The sequence below is a fragment of the Saimiri boliviensis genome, chromosome 3 (assembly GCF_048565385.1).
Source record: "Saimiri boliviensis isolate mSaiBol1 chromosome 3, mSaiBol1.pri, whole genome shotgun sequence".
In the NCBI taxonomy this organism is placed as follows: domain Eukaryota; kingdom Metazoa; phylum Chordata; class Mammalia; order Primates; family Cebidae; genus Saimiri; species Saimiri boliviensis.
In genome coordinates this window covers 141,611,642-141,625,812 of record NC_133451.1, presented here as the reverse complement: position 1 = coordinate 141,625,812, position 14,171 = coordinate 141,611,642, and the positions used below count along the sequence as shown (strand labels likewise).

At 47.7% G+C, this 14,171-nt stretch overlaps 1 protein-coding gene across 5 annotated transcripts in view; it reads right to left on the bottom strand.

The window, feature by feature from the left end:
- Positions 1-5,571: 5,571 nt before the first annotated feature.
- The window catches only part of NR3C2 (nuclear receptor subfamily 3 group C member 2), a 354,517-nt gene continuing 345,917 nt past the window's right edge, over positions 5,572-14,171 (bottom strand). For 4 of the 5 annotated variants that reach the window (XM_074395653.1, XM_074395654.1, XM_074395652.1 and 1 more), the window contains exon 9: positions 5,572-8,307. In XM_074395653.1, the coding sequence (XP_074251754.1) occupies positions 8,152-8,307 (156 nt within the window). In that variant the 3' untranslated portion in view covers positions 5,572-8,151. 5 annotated transcript variants of the gene reach the window in all.

Here is a 14,171-nt window from a genome sequence, read left to right as displayed (position 1 = left end):
TGGTACCAGCCCTCGTACCAGCGCCATGGTACACCCCTCTCCCACACCACCCAGCATGCCTCCGCCTTCCAGGCCTCCCTACTAATCTCTTCATCTGTATTAATTTCAGTGTTGGGGGAGGAAAGGGAGGCAGAGCGGACCTTCCCGGCGGAGCCTCTGCCCTTGACCCTGCCCTGCCCCGTGCTGATTGCTGCCCTCAGCATGGGCAGGCCTTGCTCTGACTCTTCCTCATTCTCTTCCGCCTCCCAGCCACAGGTGCAAGCAACCTCAGGGAAGAAGGGACTTCCTTTGGAATCTGGGGCTTAGTTTTAGTAGCCCCAGGATTCTGAAGCCAGCCCCGTGCCCCAGAGGCTGCTCTGTGGCCAGGCGTGTCTTTCCACACATCCCCGTGGGAGGTTCCTGGACCTGTCTGCCTTCTCTCAAGCCTTTATCAAAGGATGGATGTGTCCGTTGCTTCATTCCCAGGTGAACTGACTCAAGAGCTTGCCGGTGAACAGCTTGGAAATCACCTCATGCGGATCACGTGAGGGTGTGGAGTTAGGAGTTGTATGTGCATGGGGGAATGTGTTTGTTGAAAAGTATCTGTATTGTAAATAAAAATAAGGACAATTTTGATGCAACATAATTTAAAATAATCACGGGCCCACTGAAGATCATTGACACTGCAGAGGAGCCCAGGGCTGCCCTACTGCAGCCGGGTCTGAGGCCTGGGCAGAGGCCGGCTTGGCCCTGGGGCTGGGGCAGCATAAGCTCCAGTAGCCTGTTTTTGAGCTGTCATTGCCACTCTGACTCACTGCTTGGGATGTAGAAGGGAAATTTGGCTCTTGAGAAGAGGTTGCTGCTGTGTTCCACTTTGGTGAGAGCCCCTCTGTAGGAAGTGGCAAACCTGTGGGCAGCTGGAGCAGGCTCAGGTTAGTGTTGGGAGTGGCTTCCTGGCAGATCCCTAATTGGTGTATCCCTAGGGTCCATTACAAATAAAATCAAGGCCTGCACCAGGCTTTGATTCATTTGCTTGCTTGCCAGAGATTCCCATTGTGAATAGTGAAAGGCACCCAACCTGTTTCCCTCCAAGTGCTTTTATCACCACTTCGTTAGGGAAATCACCACCAAGTCTGGCTACCTGTGTGACCTTGGTCAAGATCAGTCACCTCTATGACTCTGTTCCAGCATCCTAAAAATGAAACAATACCGAGAGGTTTGGGGTTGAAATGACCTAATAGAAGCAGCGCACCGAGTATGTAGGGAGGCCTTGGCTAACAGGAACTCCTGTTCCTGTTTTTCTTATTCCTATGAATGAGAATAGCAGCATCGTGCATCTTTGTCATCAGGGCCCTCTGTGTTCCTTAGGATGACAGGGTGACAAGTGTGAAGTTCCACAACTGTGCCGTGTGGGGGCTCCTGTAGCCTTAAGAACTGAAGACCCCTCCGGCGGCTCTCTGGGGAAGAGCGGGGTGGTGCTAGAGGGAAGCAGGGGTGTTTATGAGAACATGTCATGTGCACAGCAGTGTGGCCAGGACTGCCAAGGCCTCTGGGCAGGGAGCTTACCCCTGGGCATGGCCCAAGATGTACTGAGGTATGGGATCAGGAGGTGTTTTCTCTTTGGTGGATCATCTTCCTTCCTCTAGAAGAGGAGTGGAGTGTGTTTTGCTGTTTTAGCTGGACGGGTGCGGCTGCTCCCCAGGCTCTGATGAGGCTGCCTGGCCTTCCCTCAGCCCCACCTCGCTCTTATCCTGCAGCACCAACTGCGGCTACTTAGACCACGTCCATGTCTGTAGCCTGTGTTCATTCAGAGACACTATGGTGGTTTGGGGCAAAAAAGAGCACTTGGGCTATGCGTTTCTTGTTGGCACTGGGGATGCCGGGCTCGCATCTGATGGTACCACCCCTAGGGCCTTCGCTGGTGGTCCCTGTACCTGTAAAGGAAATGCCAGGTGAGAACAGAGCCAAAGGACTTGCAGGCGCTGCAGGCCTATCCTCCTTCCGTTGTAGCAGCAGCCACATCTGCAGTTGGGAGTATGGAAGGGAAAAGCAGTGGGTGTCTGCGTCAGACACAGATGTCTAATTCATTCTCTCCTTACAGTGACTGCACAAGCCAGCAGCTATTGGCCCACTTTATGGATGAGAAAATGGAGAAAAGCACTTGCTTGCTCAGGTTCAGGAAGCTAGTCACATGTTCTTTCTGCTGTGCCATCTTGTCCCCAGGCCCATACTGTTAGGAGTTGAATTGTTTCCCACTCCCCAAAGTCATACATTGAAGTCCTTAACCCCCATTCCCTCAGAATGTGACCTCATTTGGAAATATAATCTTTGCAGATGTCGCTAGTTAAGCTGAGCACAGTAGGGTTGCCCCTAATCCAATAAAAGGGGAAATTTGGACATGGAGACAGACATGTGCAGAAGAAGGATGACATGAAGAGAAAAAAGGAGCAAACAGCCTATTACAAGCCAAGTGGAGAGGCCTGGAATAGACTTCTCTCACAGCTTTCAGAAGGAACCAACCCAGCGGATGCCTCCATCCTGGACTTCCAGCCATCCTGGACTTCCAGCCATCTTGGACTTCCACCCTTCCAGAACTGGCAGAAAATGCATTTCTGTTTAAAGGTGCCTCTACGGAAATCATACAGTGGTGAGAAGTGCATGTTGTGTTACAAGCAAGCTGAAATCCTGTTTTCACTCTTTTGTATCCTGGTGACCTCTGGTAAGTTACTTGACCTTTTTATGTTTCTGTTTGTGCTTGTGAAATGCAGAGAGGAGAAGCAACCCGTGGGATGTGACAGTTAAATGAGGGTGAATGTCCTGTGCCGAATGGGCGCATGGCAGGAAGTGGGGTTTAGTAAATGGAGAGACCGGAGAAGGTAGGGCAGCGGGTGCTGTGGTGCATGGGAGTCGGTTTCTGTCCCCTTCTCATCTCTAAGCCACTACCTGCTTCCTGCCAGCGTCTCTTCTCCAGAAGCCATTCCCTGCTCTTGTCCTTTGCTGACATTGCTCAGCCTCTCCCTCTTTCCCATCGCCACTCTCCACCAGCCACTTCAGGCTCCTGCTGTCTCGGGCTTGCCTTTGTTCCCATTAACCTCCAGGCTGGGTATCTTCTCACTTTCTGAGGGTTTCTCCCTTCCAGTCTCTCCAAGCCAGTTCCAGTTACCCTTTTTTTGGCCAGATGTTTTCCATGACTTCGTGAATCCTCTTGAGCCACATAGCTTTCCTCTGTCCACTCTGCGGGTGCCATTCCAGGCGTGTGTCCTCAGGCAGCTCTCCTGTTCCTGGTTCTGCACGTGTCTTCTCAGATGCTTGTCAGCACTCTTCCTCCTGGACTGGCCTAAGCAGTAATTTATTGCTACCTCATTTGGGCAGCCCAGCCCAGCTAATTCTAATGCTTAAATGTCTAGCTAAAAGTATCTCAGTCTACCAGTTAGAAGAATACCTTGGAAAACACTTTCTCTCTGAAGGTTATCTTGATTGGAAAGGAGCCTTCTGTTTTTGGCCCGCAGTGAATGAATGCATGGCAGCTCAGGACTATGCATTGGTGTCTGGATTTCTTCTTCCTTGTGGAGTTTATGCAAGGTAGAGCGGCTCCCATGCTGGGAGCAGCAGGATCAGACCCAGCCAGGCCAGTTTTCACAGGCGCTGCCATCTACCCTTGGTCAGGCTGGCCCAGGGCATGGAGATCCATATAAATGGGTTTCTCAGACTCTGGAAAACTTGGAAACCACTGTCTTGGCAACATACATGCTGCAGCGAAGTATCTGAGTAACCGCTAGTGGTAGACACTTAAAAATCCAAATCTTTCACCTCTCCCCAAACCCGTGCCCTTCTGTGGAGCCTTCAGGCTGATCCAGGGCTTGTCCTCACAACTTGCTTTGGCCAATGGGATAGGAGCAAACTTGATTCAGTCAGAGGCATGAAAAATGTTATATACCTTTCCAGGGTCTGTTTTAGAGCCCTGGCTTTGCCGTGAAAATAAACCCCGGCTAGCGAAAGAGGCTGCAGGGAGCAGTGGCAGGTGCAGGCTGACCACGGATGTACAAACAACCCCAACTCAGCCAAGCCTGGCTCAGATCAGCACACCCCACCCCACTTCCCCCAGCCGACTCATAGACTCGTGAGAAATAGTAAATGGTGATTGATTGAAACCGCTAAGTTTTGGGATGTTTTGTTATACAGTGGCAGCTAACTGCCTGCTCTGTCACCCCGTCGTTCACTTTGCTTTGGACAGTCTTGGTGCATGCTTAATGCTGAGATCGTGCCTTACCCAATGTTGTTTGGGAAGCTACTGTTTTATTTCCAAGAAAATTGCTGCAGTAGCAAGTGGATGACTTGAAATTAAAGTGCCAGAGATACTTGTAATCAAGTCATTTTAATTTGTGTACATTTGCAGACTTGATGAAAAATATGTTAGAGCTGATTTGTATATAAAGGGGCAATGTTTTCTATTTGCTTGGAGGGAATTCAGCTTATAGAAGCAAACAGGCCTCTACATAGGCATCACTGGGCATAATTTGTTTTTAACTGCTCTGGCATATAGTGGCTGGCTGTCTCAATGGCAGAGACATAGTTCTTAGCGAATGATTCCTGTGTGTGGAATTCTTGGGGCCTGAGAGCACTTCTAGAAATTCTTAGAAATAAAGTCACACTTGACCCAAGAATCAGTAGAGTGCACATTGTAGGGGCCTCCTGCCAGCTTTGGGTGGGTTCCCAACCCAAAATGGCTTTTGTTTGAAGTTAGGGGCTCTCTGTGAAAAGCCCTGCTCCCTAATAGGTCAAATTTCTCAAATTTTTAAATCCAAAACTGCATGTATAGTATTTTATACACCAAAAGCTTGTGCTCACAACTTTCTTCCTGTGCTATGTTCAGTGGGTATGCTGTGTTCCAGAAATGTATCTGTTGTGTTACACAAAGCTGAATTTGTTTTACTATCAAATAGTCTTCTCTTGCTGAAAGCAAATAATTTGAACAATCTCCAGTTGAGTAACACATTAAAAATGTACTGTACTGGAATTTATCTTGTGGGAAATGTTTTCTCTTAAAAAAAAAAAACAAAAACAGCTGGTGATGGCTTACTGCTCGTTTGTGGCCCATATTAATGAGTGGAATCCAGGGGACAAGGCTGCAGGAGTGTCAGAAGCATCGTGGCCAATGGGGAGCTGAGCGTGGTGACGGTACAAGGGTCCTGGGGGATGACAGGGTAAGGCCATGGAGAGGAAGAACTTTGGCATCAGATGGGGCTCACCACTCACCTTAGTCTCAAATTCTGCAGAATGAACAAGTTTTCACGCGGTTGTAAAGCAAATGACGCAATGTGTATACAGGGTTTAGCGGCAGCATGGCAGCAGTTCTTCCATGGCTATAGAGTATTTTAATGAAGCAAATATTAAAAGTACTAGATACAAGGTCTCTAAGCAGTCCCCAAAGAGCAGAATTCACATGTGGCTAACATAGGATTCTTTCTAATATGGAAAAACACTGCTCCTCCATCTTGGATGTAGGCTGAATACATATGATCAAGATTTGGGAGGGCACAAAATCCAGGTGTACCTACAGACATGCAAATGAATTACCTCCAAAACAACAGGTGATTAAAGTAAAGGATTTATTGTAATCTGCTTACAGTCCTTTGCAAAGACAGACATATGTTTTTGCATAAAGATATAAATTGCTTCATTTTAAACTAATTTAGTGTTTTTTTAAATTATATGAACTTTTGGTGAATTATGAACTGTACCAAACCAAGATTTTTAAGAGCAATATGGTACAAAAATAAGAGCAGACAGACAGTTTAGACTGGGACAGGCATTCAACAGTGAATTTAGAATATGGCTTTGCTGTTTAATCAAGCAAAGTTATCTGGAGACACACAAAGAGCCAGTAACTTTGTTAATACAAAAAGCTGATGCAGACCATCTCCATCCCAAACCTGGTTAACTCAGAATTCCCATTTTATAAAAACTAAGTTTGAACTAAAAGCTGCTTTTTTGTAAGTAAGCCGTTTCTTTTCTAGCAACTCCCAGTATGCATGCTGTGTATTTATTACCTTCAAAGTGTGGCTTTCATATTGCTGTGCATGTAAGTTGACTGTATTTAAAGATCTGCCTATAAATTAAATTCCTGAAATTGCAAATTATGTAAGAAAAACTCCTCCCTCCAAGTGCAGCTTTCACAGGTTTCCCCTTGCATAAGGCAGGTGTCTCTTGAAAGACAAGGTAATGTTGCCTGCATGGTGAACCCTGGAGATAAGTGTTGATCCATTTGCTGCTTTCTCCTGGCCATGGGCTTCTCCAGCTACAGCTTTTAGGTTTTGGAAAATAATATGATTTCACTGAGCAAATCTGAGGATTATCATCACTTTTAAAAGATTAATTTGGCCTCTATTCAAAGTAGTTTATTTAGTGCAATCATATCGTTAGTTTCCCCAAAGATATATAGGTTTGTGGTTTCGGGCAAGAGAAAAGCCATAAATTGCATCAGTGCCAAACAGATTAATGAATTATAAATTTTAGTGCCACTGTCTTGCTTGTATGATCTGTAGTTTTTCTCCAAAACTGTTCATGTATAAAATTTATTTTTAAAACCAACCTTTTAAAAATCTAAAAACCCTCTCTCTCAGTCTCCACGCCATTCAGACTGAACCTTGCCAAGACGGGCTGTCCCAGTGCATCCTGCCTTGATCTATGTGTTCTTGTGACCAGTTCGAGGAGTGCAGAACCCCTTTCCAAGATCAAAAGGGAATAGCTGATCTTTAACAGAGAGAGTGCATGGAATTTTTTTCCTCACAGGAGAAAATCTGATTTTCTAAAATGGGAGGAAAAGATGCTCTCTGAGCCATCGAATTCTCAGTCTCGCTCTCCTAGAGCTGGTTCTGCTTCTGGAGGAAAAGGGAAATGAGGCAGCTTTTAGGAAAGCTGCAGCACTTCCAGGACCTCCTCTCCGACGTGTGTTGTCAAATGACACCTTCCAGGAGCTGCAGACACTGCAGTGTGCCACTCCCCGACGGAGTAGGATGAAGCAGAAGCCGGAAAACGTGCTCGAGTCCCACAAATGCCCCAAGCGGGAGATCAAGAACAGAACAAAAAAAGTACAGAAAAAGTAGAAAGGCTTCAAGACAACCAAAGAGGTTTAAGTGTGGTTATTTACAACAGAGACTGTAAAATGGTAAATTAGATATGAAGCTAAAAAAGGCACAGCTTTCCCTTTCTTAAATACACTGTAAACGGTTCATTATGCATGCAGGACATTGCACTTTACAAAAAAAATTTACCTTGTTTTTTAGACAAAGATAGTACTTAAATAGTCTCCAGCAAAATAGAATTCTTTCAAAAATACTTTCCCATTCATCCTATTAACCATTAAAGATTTTTTTTTTTTTTTGTATGTGTCTCATTTACAAAAGATCCTTATACCTTATTTCAGGTCCTTCACAATTTATACATACAGTAATGTACAGCACAGCAAAAGACTGCAAAAATTATTTGTAAAGCCAACACAGTAGATACTAGAAATCGAAACCAAGGCATTTGTTTTAACATCTTATCCATTCTAATTAAATAAGAAATGGACGCTAACGGGTGTGTATACCAGTGATGCAGAAGACCGTGGACGAGCAAGGGCTCAAAGGGGGCTGCTGCCCCACGCCACGAGTTCTGTTATTACACAACAGGAATCTGTATATATTTTTTATTTTTTGTGTTTTTTTTTAAATAACAAAAGAATATTAATGCCCCATATTGACTATACGTTTTATGTGCAAACCAAGGGTAAGCTTTAAAAAGTTCATTAGTCCTTGAACCCTTTTAAAACAAGCGAACGATACCAGAAACTACATGGCATAGTTAAAACTTCCATCTGTGAAAATATCAAAATCAGAGTTATTGACTAGATATGGCTTTTCATCCCGAGGAACAGGAACATGTTTCTAAGCGCTGGGGGATTGGAGAGGGGGAAATCCTCAGACCACTCTGGTCTCGCCAAATCCATGGAAAAAAAACAGCTTTCCTGGCTCCAACCCCCTGACATGATTTTAAACTTGAGAAACTGTTCAAGTGTGAATCAACCATCATCACATGTTAAAAACATGATTTCTGGGGTCCTTCGTGGGTGTGGAACAAGACAGGGAACTTAAGGCAAAGTTCTTCCGGGGCAGGGCGGGGCGCGGGCGGTCACTTCCGGTGGAAGTAGAGCGGCTTGGCGTTCCCCGACTCCACCTTGGGCAGCTGGTCGCTGATGATCTCCACCAGCATGGCCGGGAACTCCACCTTCAGCGCCTGGGATTCTCGGAAGGTGTAGAAGCAGAATTCCAGCAGGTCGTTCACCAGCTGCAACACAGACACAGAGTAGGCATGACATGGGAGTCCCACTTCCGACCTCTGCGTCCTGACTTTGGTGGGAACTCAAAGGGCAGCATTCCGAAAGCCTCCCAGGAAACCATGTTTTCGTTAATTGAGCACAGTCATCTGTCCTGGGAGGGGAAGAAGGGTGCTCACGTCACCCATGTCATTTGCCTTCCATGGAAAACATATTCAGTTGAGAGTTGGGTCATTTTTGAGCACTGAATGTATCAGATGCAGCGGGAACAGTGAAAGAGTGCCTGGGTCATTGAACTACACTCACCAAATCCTAATTTCTGATAGTGTGCATATGCGTGTATCTTTGTATGTGGGGATAGGCCTTCCCAGGCTGTAAGGTGGGCTGGCAGGGAGGGGCAGGTGCTGGCCCAGGGTCCAAGCACCGCAGATGCCCAGGAGGGTGAGGAGCAGGAGCGAGCACCCCGCAATGCAGCTGTGGTGTCCCCTGAGCCAGGCCTGCCAATGGAGCTGCCGCCAAGGGGACAGCCAGCACTTCCACCTGCAGCCCCAGGTCCCCTTTCCCTCCTTTCCGGTTCTGCCCTGTGGGGGCAGATCTGAGCCTCCTCAGCTACTTCTATTTCAGGCTGATAGTGAGACAGTGAATACTATCAAGGACAAATTCTGAGGTGTCCCCCTAGCTCATTTTCCCTACTCTGTGAACCAAGAACCTTCCTCAGCCCCTCCAGACCTGAACTGCTCCTAATTTATGTAAAAAAAAAAAAAAAAAAAAAAAAAAAAAAAAAAAAGCTAAATGCAGCACAGCATTACCGTTGCACAACAAGAACACTGCTATTCCATTTACTAGGAACAGTAATTCCAAATAAGAAAAAAGAAATTTAAAAACCACCTAAAACGCAATAAAAAAAGAAAAAATACACTATTTTTTTCTGTAGTTAATTCTATATTCCACCACGGGAAAAATGCCTTTTGGTCATTTCCAACTGTATTATAGCTGGCAATATGAATGTGACCTGCCATAAAATAACTTTAATAAAGTGATTCTGTTGAACTTGCATCTGTAACCCTAATGATTTAAAAAACCACTCAATTGGCAAGCTTTAATTGAGTCAGACAGTAAATAACTGTTTGGTAAAGGCCTCAATACAAACCAGGAATCAAGAAACTCTCATCAGGGAAAAAAAAAAACTGTCATGCTTCTGTTGGTGCCTGTCACTGCCCTCATTCTGCAGAGTGGTATTTTCCTAATCAGCTACCAAGGACTGTGGGGTTTAATGTGCTCTGCACCCACAGCATGTCTGGGCCCAGAAAGCTGAGAAATAGCACCATGTTCATACACACATGCTATGCTATGCCTCAGTTTCCTCATCTGTAAAATGGGGATAAGAACCGTCTTTGAGCCTCAGAGTTGTTTCAGAGGACTGAATGACTCAGGTAAAATGCTTCAAACTCTACTTGGAACAAGTTATTACAAATGTGGAGAAGCACCGCTAGAGCAAGACCGCTTTGATTCTGTGCTTCTCAAGCTGCTTCCACAATAAAACACCATTTTCCTCCTCTATGGAACAGTTTGTGAAACCTGCTCTGTGCCATTCTGGTGGAACTTGGTCCTTGGGTTCCCCTTCTATAAAATGAGGGATGGGAGAACCTTGTGTGTTTTGCCTTTTCAGGAATGATATTTAAGAAACATGCCATCCCACTTCTGTTTTTTCTCACATGGCAGGCCCATGGCTGTCAAAGCTGCAGCCATACTGGGTGTGGCAGTCCAGATGTGGTGCCACTGTCTGTCAGCAGTGCCAACTGCTAAGGTGGGGATGCTTTGACCAGGCTAGCACAGTCCTGCACACCCACTGCAGCGCTTGGGAACCGGATGCCCTGGAGTCCCTCCATGTGGGTGCCTGAAGGGCTGTGAGGGGGACTTTCTTAAAATTTTAACCTGAGGGTAGACATCTTGGTTTCTAGGCAATATCAACCACCGCAAGGATGACTCTGTTTGGTGGCCACACCTTTCACATTTCTGGGATTGAGCCTTGTTCATGTCTGGGGATAAACGTTCCCTGTCCTCAGGCCACAAGGGGTTTGGGAAGAGCCGGCGTCTGTTACCTATAACTCATCCTTGCCATCTATCCAGCTAAGCCACCGAGCACCTGCTCTGTGCCAGCCACTGGGGAAGCTGCAGTGAACAAGTCCCTGTCTCAAGGCATCTGTGTTCATTTCTACTCAGCAGAAATATTCACAGAAAGGCAGGTGCTGCCAGGGGAAGGAGGGAAGGGAGGAGGTGCAGTTCAGAGGGGCTCTCAGGAAAGATGGGCTTGGCACGTGACCTGAAGGCCGCATGGCCATCAGGGGACCAGCAAGTGCAGGGTGACCTAGGGAGTTCCTGAGGAGCAGAGAAGCCTGCCTGCCTACCGACTGACATCCCCAACAGGTTACACGGCAGGGCCAGGGCCACGGAAAGGTTCATATTGGTACACAGGTGACAGCAATGCTGGCACATTTATGTAATAAGGGAAGGAACAGAGTAAGTTGACCCTTGAACAAGAGGCAGCGTGCAGCGTGGGCACAACCTGTGAACCTGCGAACACGGAGAGGTCCCAGGCCCTCCTGGAGCCTCTGTCCCTATCTGTAACACTCAAAGAGACATGTCCACAGCACTAAGCATCACCCAGGAGATGCTGAGAAAACAGACCAGAACAGAGAGAGGCTGGGGCGAGGGGATCAGCTGGTTTTCCTCACATGTTGGCTGGGGACAGGTGTCCCAGACACTACTCACTAACCATGCATATTAACCTGGGGTTGGCATTTCCCACCCACCTCTGTTCCATGTTTCACAGATGGAGGAAGCAGCTCATTCCCAGTCATGAGCTTCTGTTTCTGCCTTGGTCAGCTGCGGAGGGATGGCGCCTTCATGCAGAACCTGGGCCTGGTATCAGAGCCAGCAGGTGGGATTGGCCTGGCAGCTGGGGGCTGGGCATTTGACTCTGTAGGCATGATGTCACCAGTGGAGGAGGGGGTGTCACCACCAACCACTATCGAGAAAGGGCTTATCCTGTATTGAGGCAGCTAGGATGCCCATGGGGGTGAGTGTGCAGAAGGCCTCAGCAGCTACCTGAACTGCTGGCAGCCATAGAAGCCCATCTGGCACACCCTGCCCTGGGACAAGGCTGAAAACCTCTGCGGGCTTAAATCCTGCACCATGGCTGCAGTTGCTGAGGTCTAGGAACATCTGTGGGAATCGAAGTGGGGGCCCCCAGTCACTGGGTGAGGAGAACGTGACCACGCTGGTCTGAGCCGCAGGTTCTGGGCCCCGCGTGCTCACTGACCTGCAGAGCCCTCCCCAACCCTGGCCTGCTACAGCCAGTGGGCCCAGGGAGCCTTCAGGGCAGGACACACAGATGGCTGGCCCTTAGCAGATGTTTAACGTAGGGAGGCACTGCAGTACGGAGCCACATTTCAACTGGAAAATTCCAGGCGCATGAAGTTAGTAGCCGCAGGTGGTTAGATCTCAAGGAGGTAGGGGACAAGGCCAAGAGAGCTGGGTGAGTCACATATCAAACACCTGGGTCAGCCTGGATGCTGACCAGCCAGAATGGACACTGGTTTCTGTGCCACACTGCTGTGTTACGGCAAAGCATCTAACAGTCACCCTGTACATTCGCATCGGCATCTCCTGGGCACCAGCCTGGTGCAGTGCACAGGTACACATTGAGGAATATGCAGACTCGGCCCTTCTAGAGCCTAAAAAAGCCAGGAAATGAGGATACAGATGCATATAAGGCACTCATACGTCATCAGACACTGTTCCTAACCCCCCTCAGTGCATGATAGGCCACTGTCCCCAGTACAGGGTTGGCAGAGGCAGGACAGGCTGAACTCATGTCCTGGAAGGGGATGCAGGGCAGGGCGGGAGCTAGGCTGTTCATCTCTAAATGAGCACCGTTTCTAGTTTGAACCCAAACTACTATTCCCACTGCAAAGTGTGAAACCACCAAAGAAGAGTTCAGTTCATCAGCATGTCAGTTTTGGAATGGTGGGGGTGGGGGGGGTAGGGGGTGGTGGGGGGAACCAGACCATGCCAAAGGCCACCTTTCAAAGCAAATCACTTCAGAATGACTGCGTGCACAGCTCTCCTGGGAATGCCCTGGCAATTTCCTCAGACATTCACTTGGCATGGAATAATTTTTTGAAAATGTTGCGCTCATGGGTAGCTGCTGCTGCTTTCAACCAGCTCTTTCTATGCAGTCACCTCTTCCCCGCAGGCCTTGGTAGGACCCAGCCTGAAGGAATCCTTTCTGGCCTCTCACCCCGCAGATGACACCTTTTTTTTGTTTTTCTAATTTACTTGACAATTAGCCTTGGAGCCCGGTGACCCCACTTCCTGTTTTATCCTGCTGTCTACATCTTTATCGGTTTAACTTGTCCTATTTATGGTGCAACTCCTTAAACTGCGGCCTGCAAGCTCATTGACAGAGGAATCACCTACTTACTCCCCACAGCTCCCAGGAGTGGCCCCTTCATTTTCTGCTGTGCAGCCCTGGGGTGGACTGAGGGCTAAAGGGATTCCAAGCTACTGTGGCCTGGATTCTTGCTCCTCAGTTTCTCTGACTTATTCAAACTCCCAGTGCTTGGGAATAACTTATTTCAACAGTATTTTTTAGGGTAGCATGTTGCTAGTTTTATTCAATGAGTCAAAACAAAAACTGGGCAACTGGCCGGGGGCAGTGGCTCACACCTATAATCCCAGCACTTTGGAAGGCCGAGGTGGCGGATCATGAGGTCAGAAGTTTGTAACTAGCCTGGCCAACATAGTGAAACCCCATCTCTACCAAAAATACAAAAAATTAGCCAGGCGTGGTGGCATGCGCCTGTAATCTCAGCTACCTGAAGGCTCAGGCAGGAGAACCACTTGAACACAGGAGGCAGAGGTTGTTGTGAGTGGAGATCACACCACTGCACTCCAGCCTGGGCGACAGAGTGAGACTCCATCTCAAAAAAACAAACAAAAAACTGGGCAACTTAAATGAGCATCTTCATTTTGTGGCACCAATATTGCAAAACTCAATACACCAAGCTAACTCCTTTCTATCCTTCCCTCGACTCTGGTTTCCTTCATTTTAACATGACTCCATCTGAATGCCATGCCATGGGTGCTCTGTGAGCCCCATTCTCTGCTCACTGTGGTTAGAGGCACTGGGATCGAAGTGGGGAGGGTGGTCACAGCGACTAAGCCCAAAGTGCTACCTTTGCTCATCAGCACGAGTGACTTCATTCCAATGAGACCAATGCAGTGATGGCCTGGCCTGCTGTCTCAATGCTGATTCCCATTGACCTTTCCTGGTAGATCCCAGGCTAGATGGAGAGGCAAGAACCCTAATTGTAATCAGCAATAAGAGTCCCACATTATTAGGAATCAGAGAAAGACTTGTGCATTGACTTTTCATTCTGTAAAAAAATGCATCTGCTGGGATCTCAGAAGTTTAGCAGACGCCCAGCATGATTTTTCCAGCTGATGGGCCACAGCTGTCAGGGTGGAAGAGGAGCCTGGCAGGGTCACAGGGCAACTGATGGCACTTGGCTCGCTCCAGTGAGGCCATGGGGCTCAATCTGCCTTTTCCCTAGTCCCCTCATGAGTCATCGCTGGGTCAGGCCAGTGGCCACTCCCCACACCCTGATCCCACTGCAAATGATGGCTTCTCAGAATGCCTTGCAGGGAGAGTCTCCTTGCTGCACATCTGGGGCCACTGCTGCTGTTCTGAGGTTACATAATCCCTTAAGTGGTGATGAAGCCTGAATGATAACAGCCTCTCTAAAGTAGGTCCCACATGATTTCAGTAGCGTGCTCATTTCTTATATGTTATCTGCTGACTCCATAATGT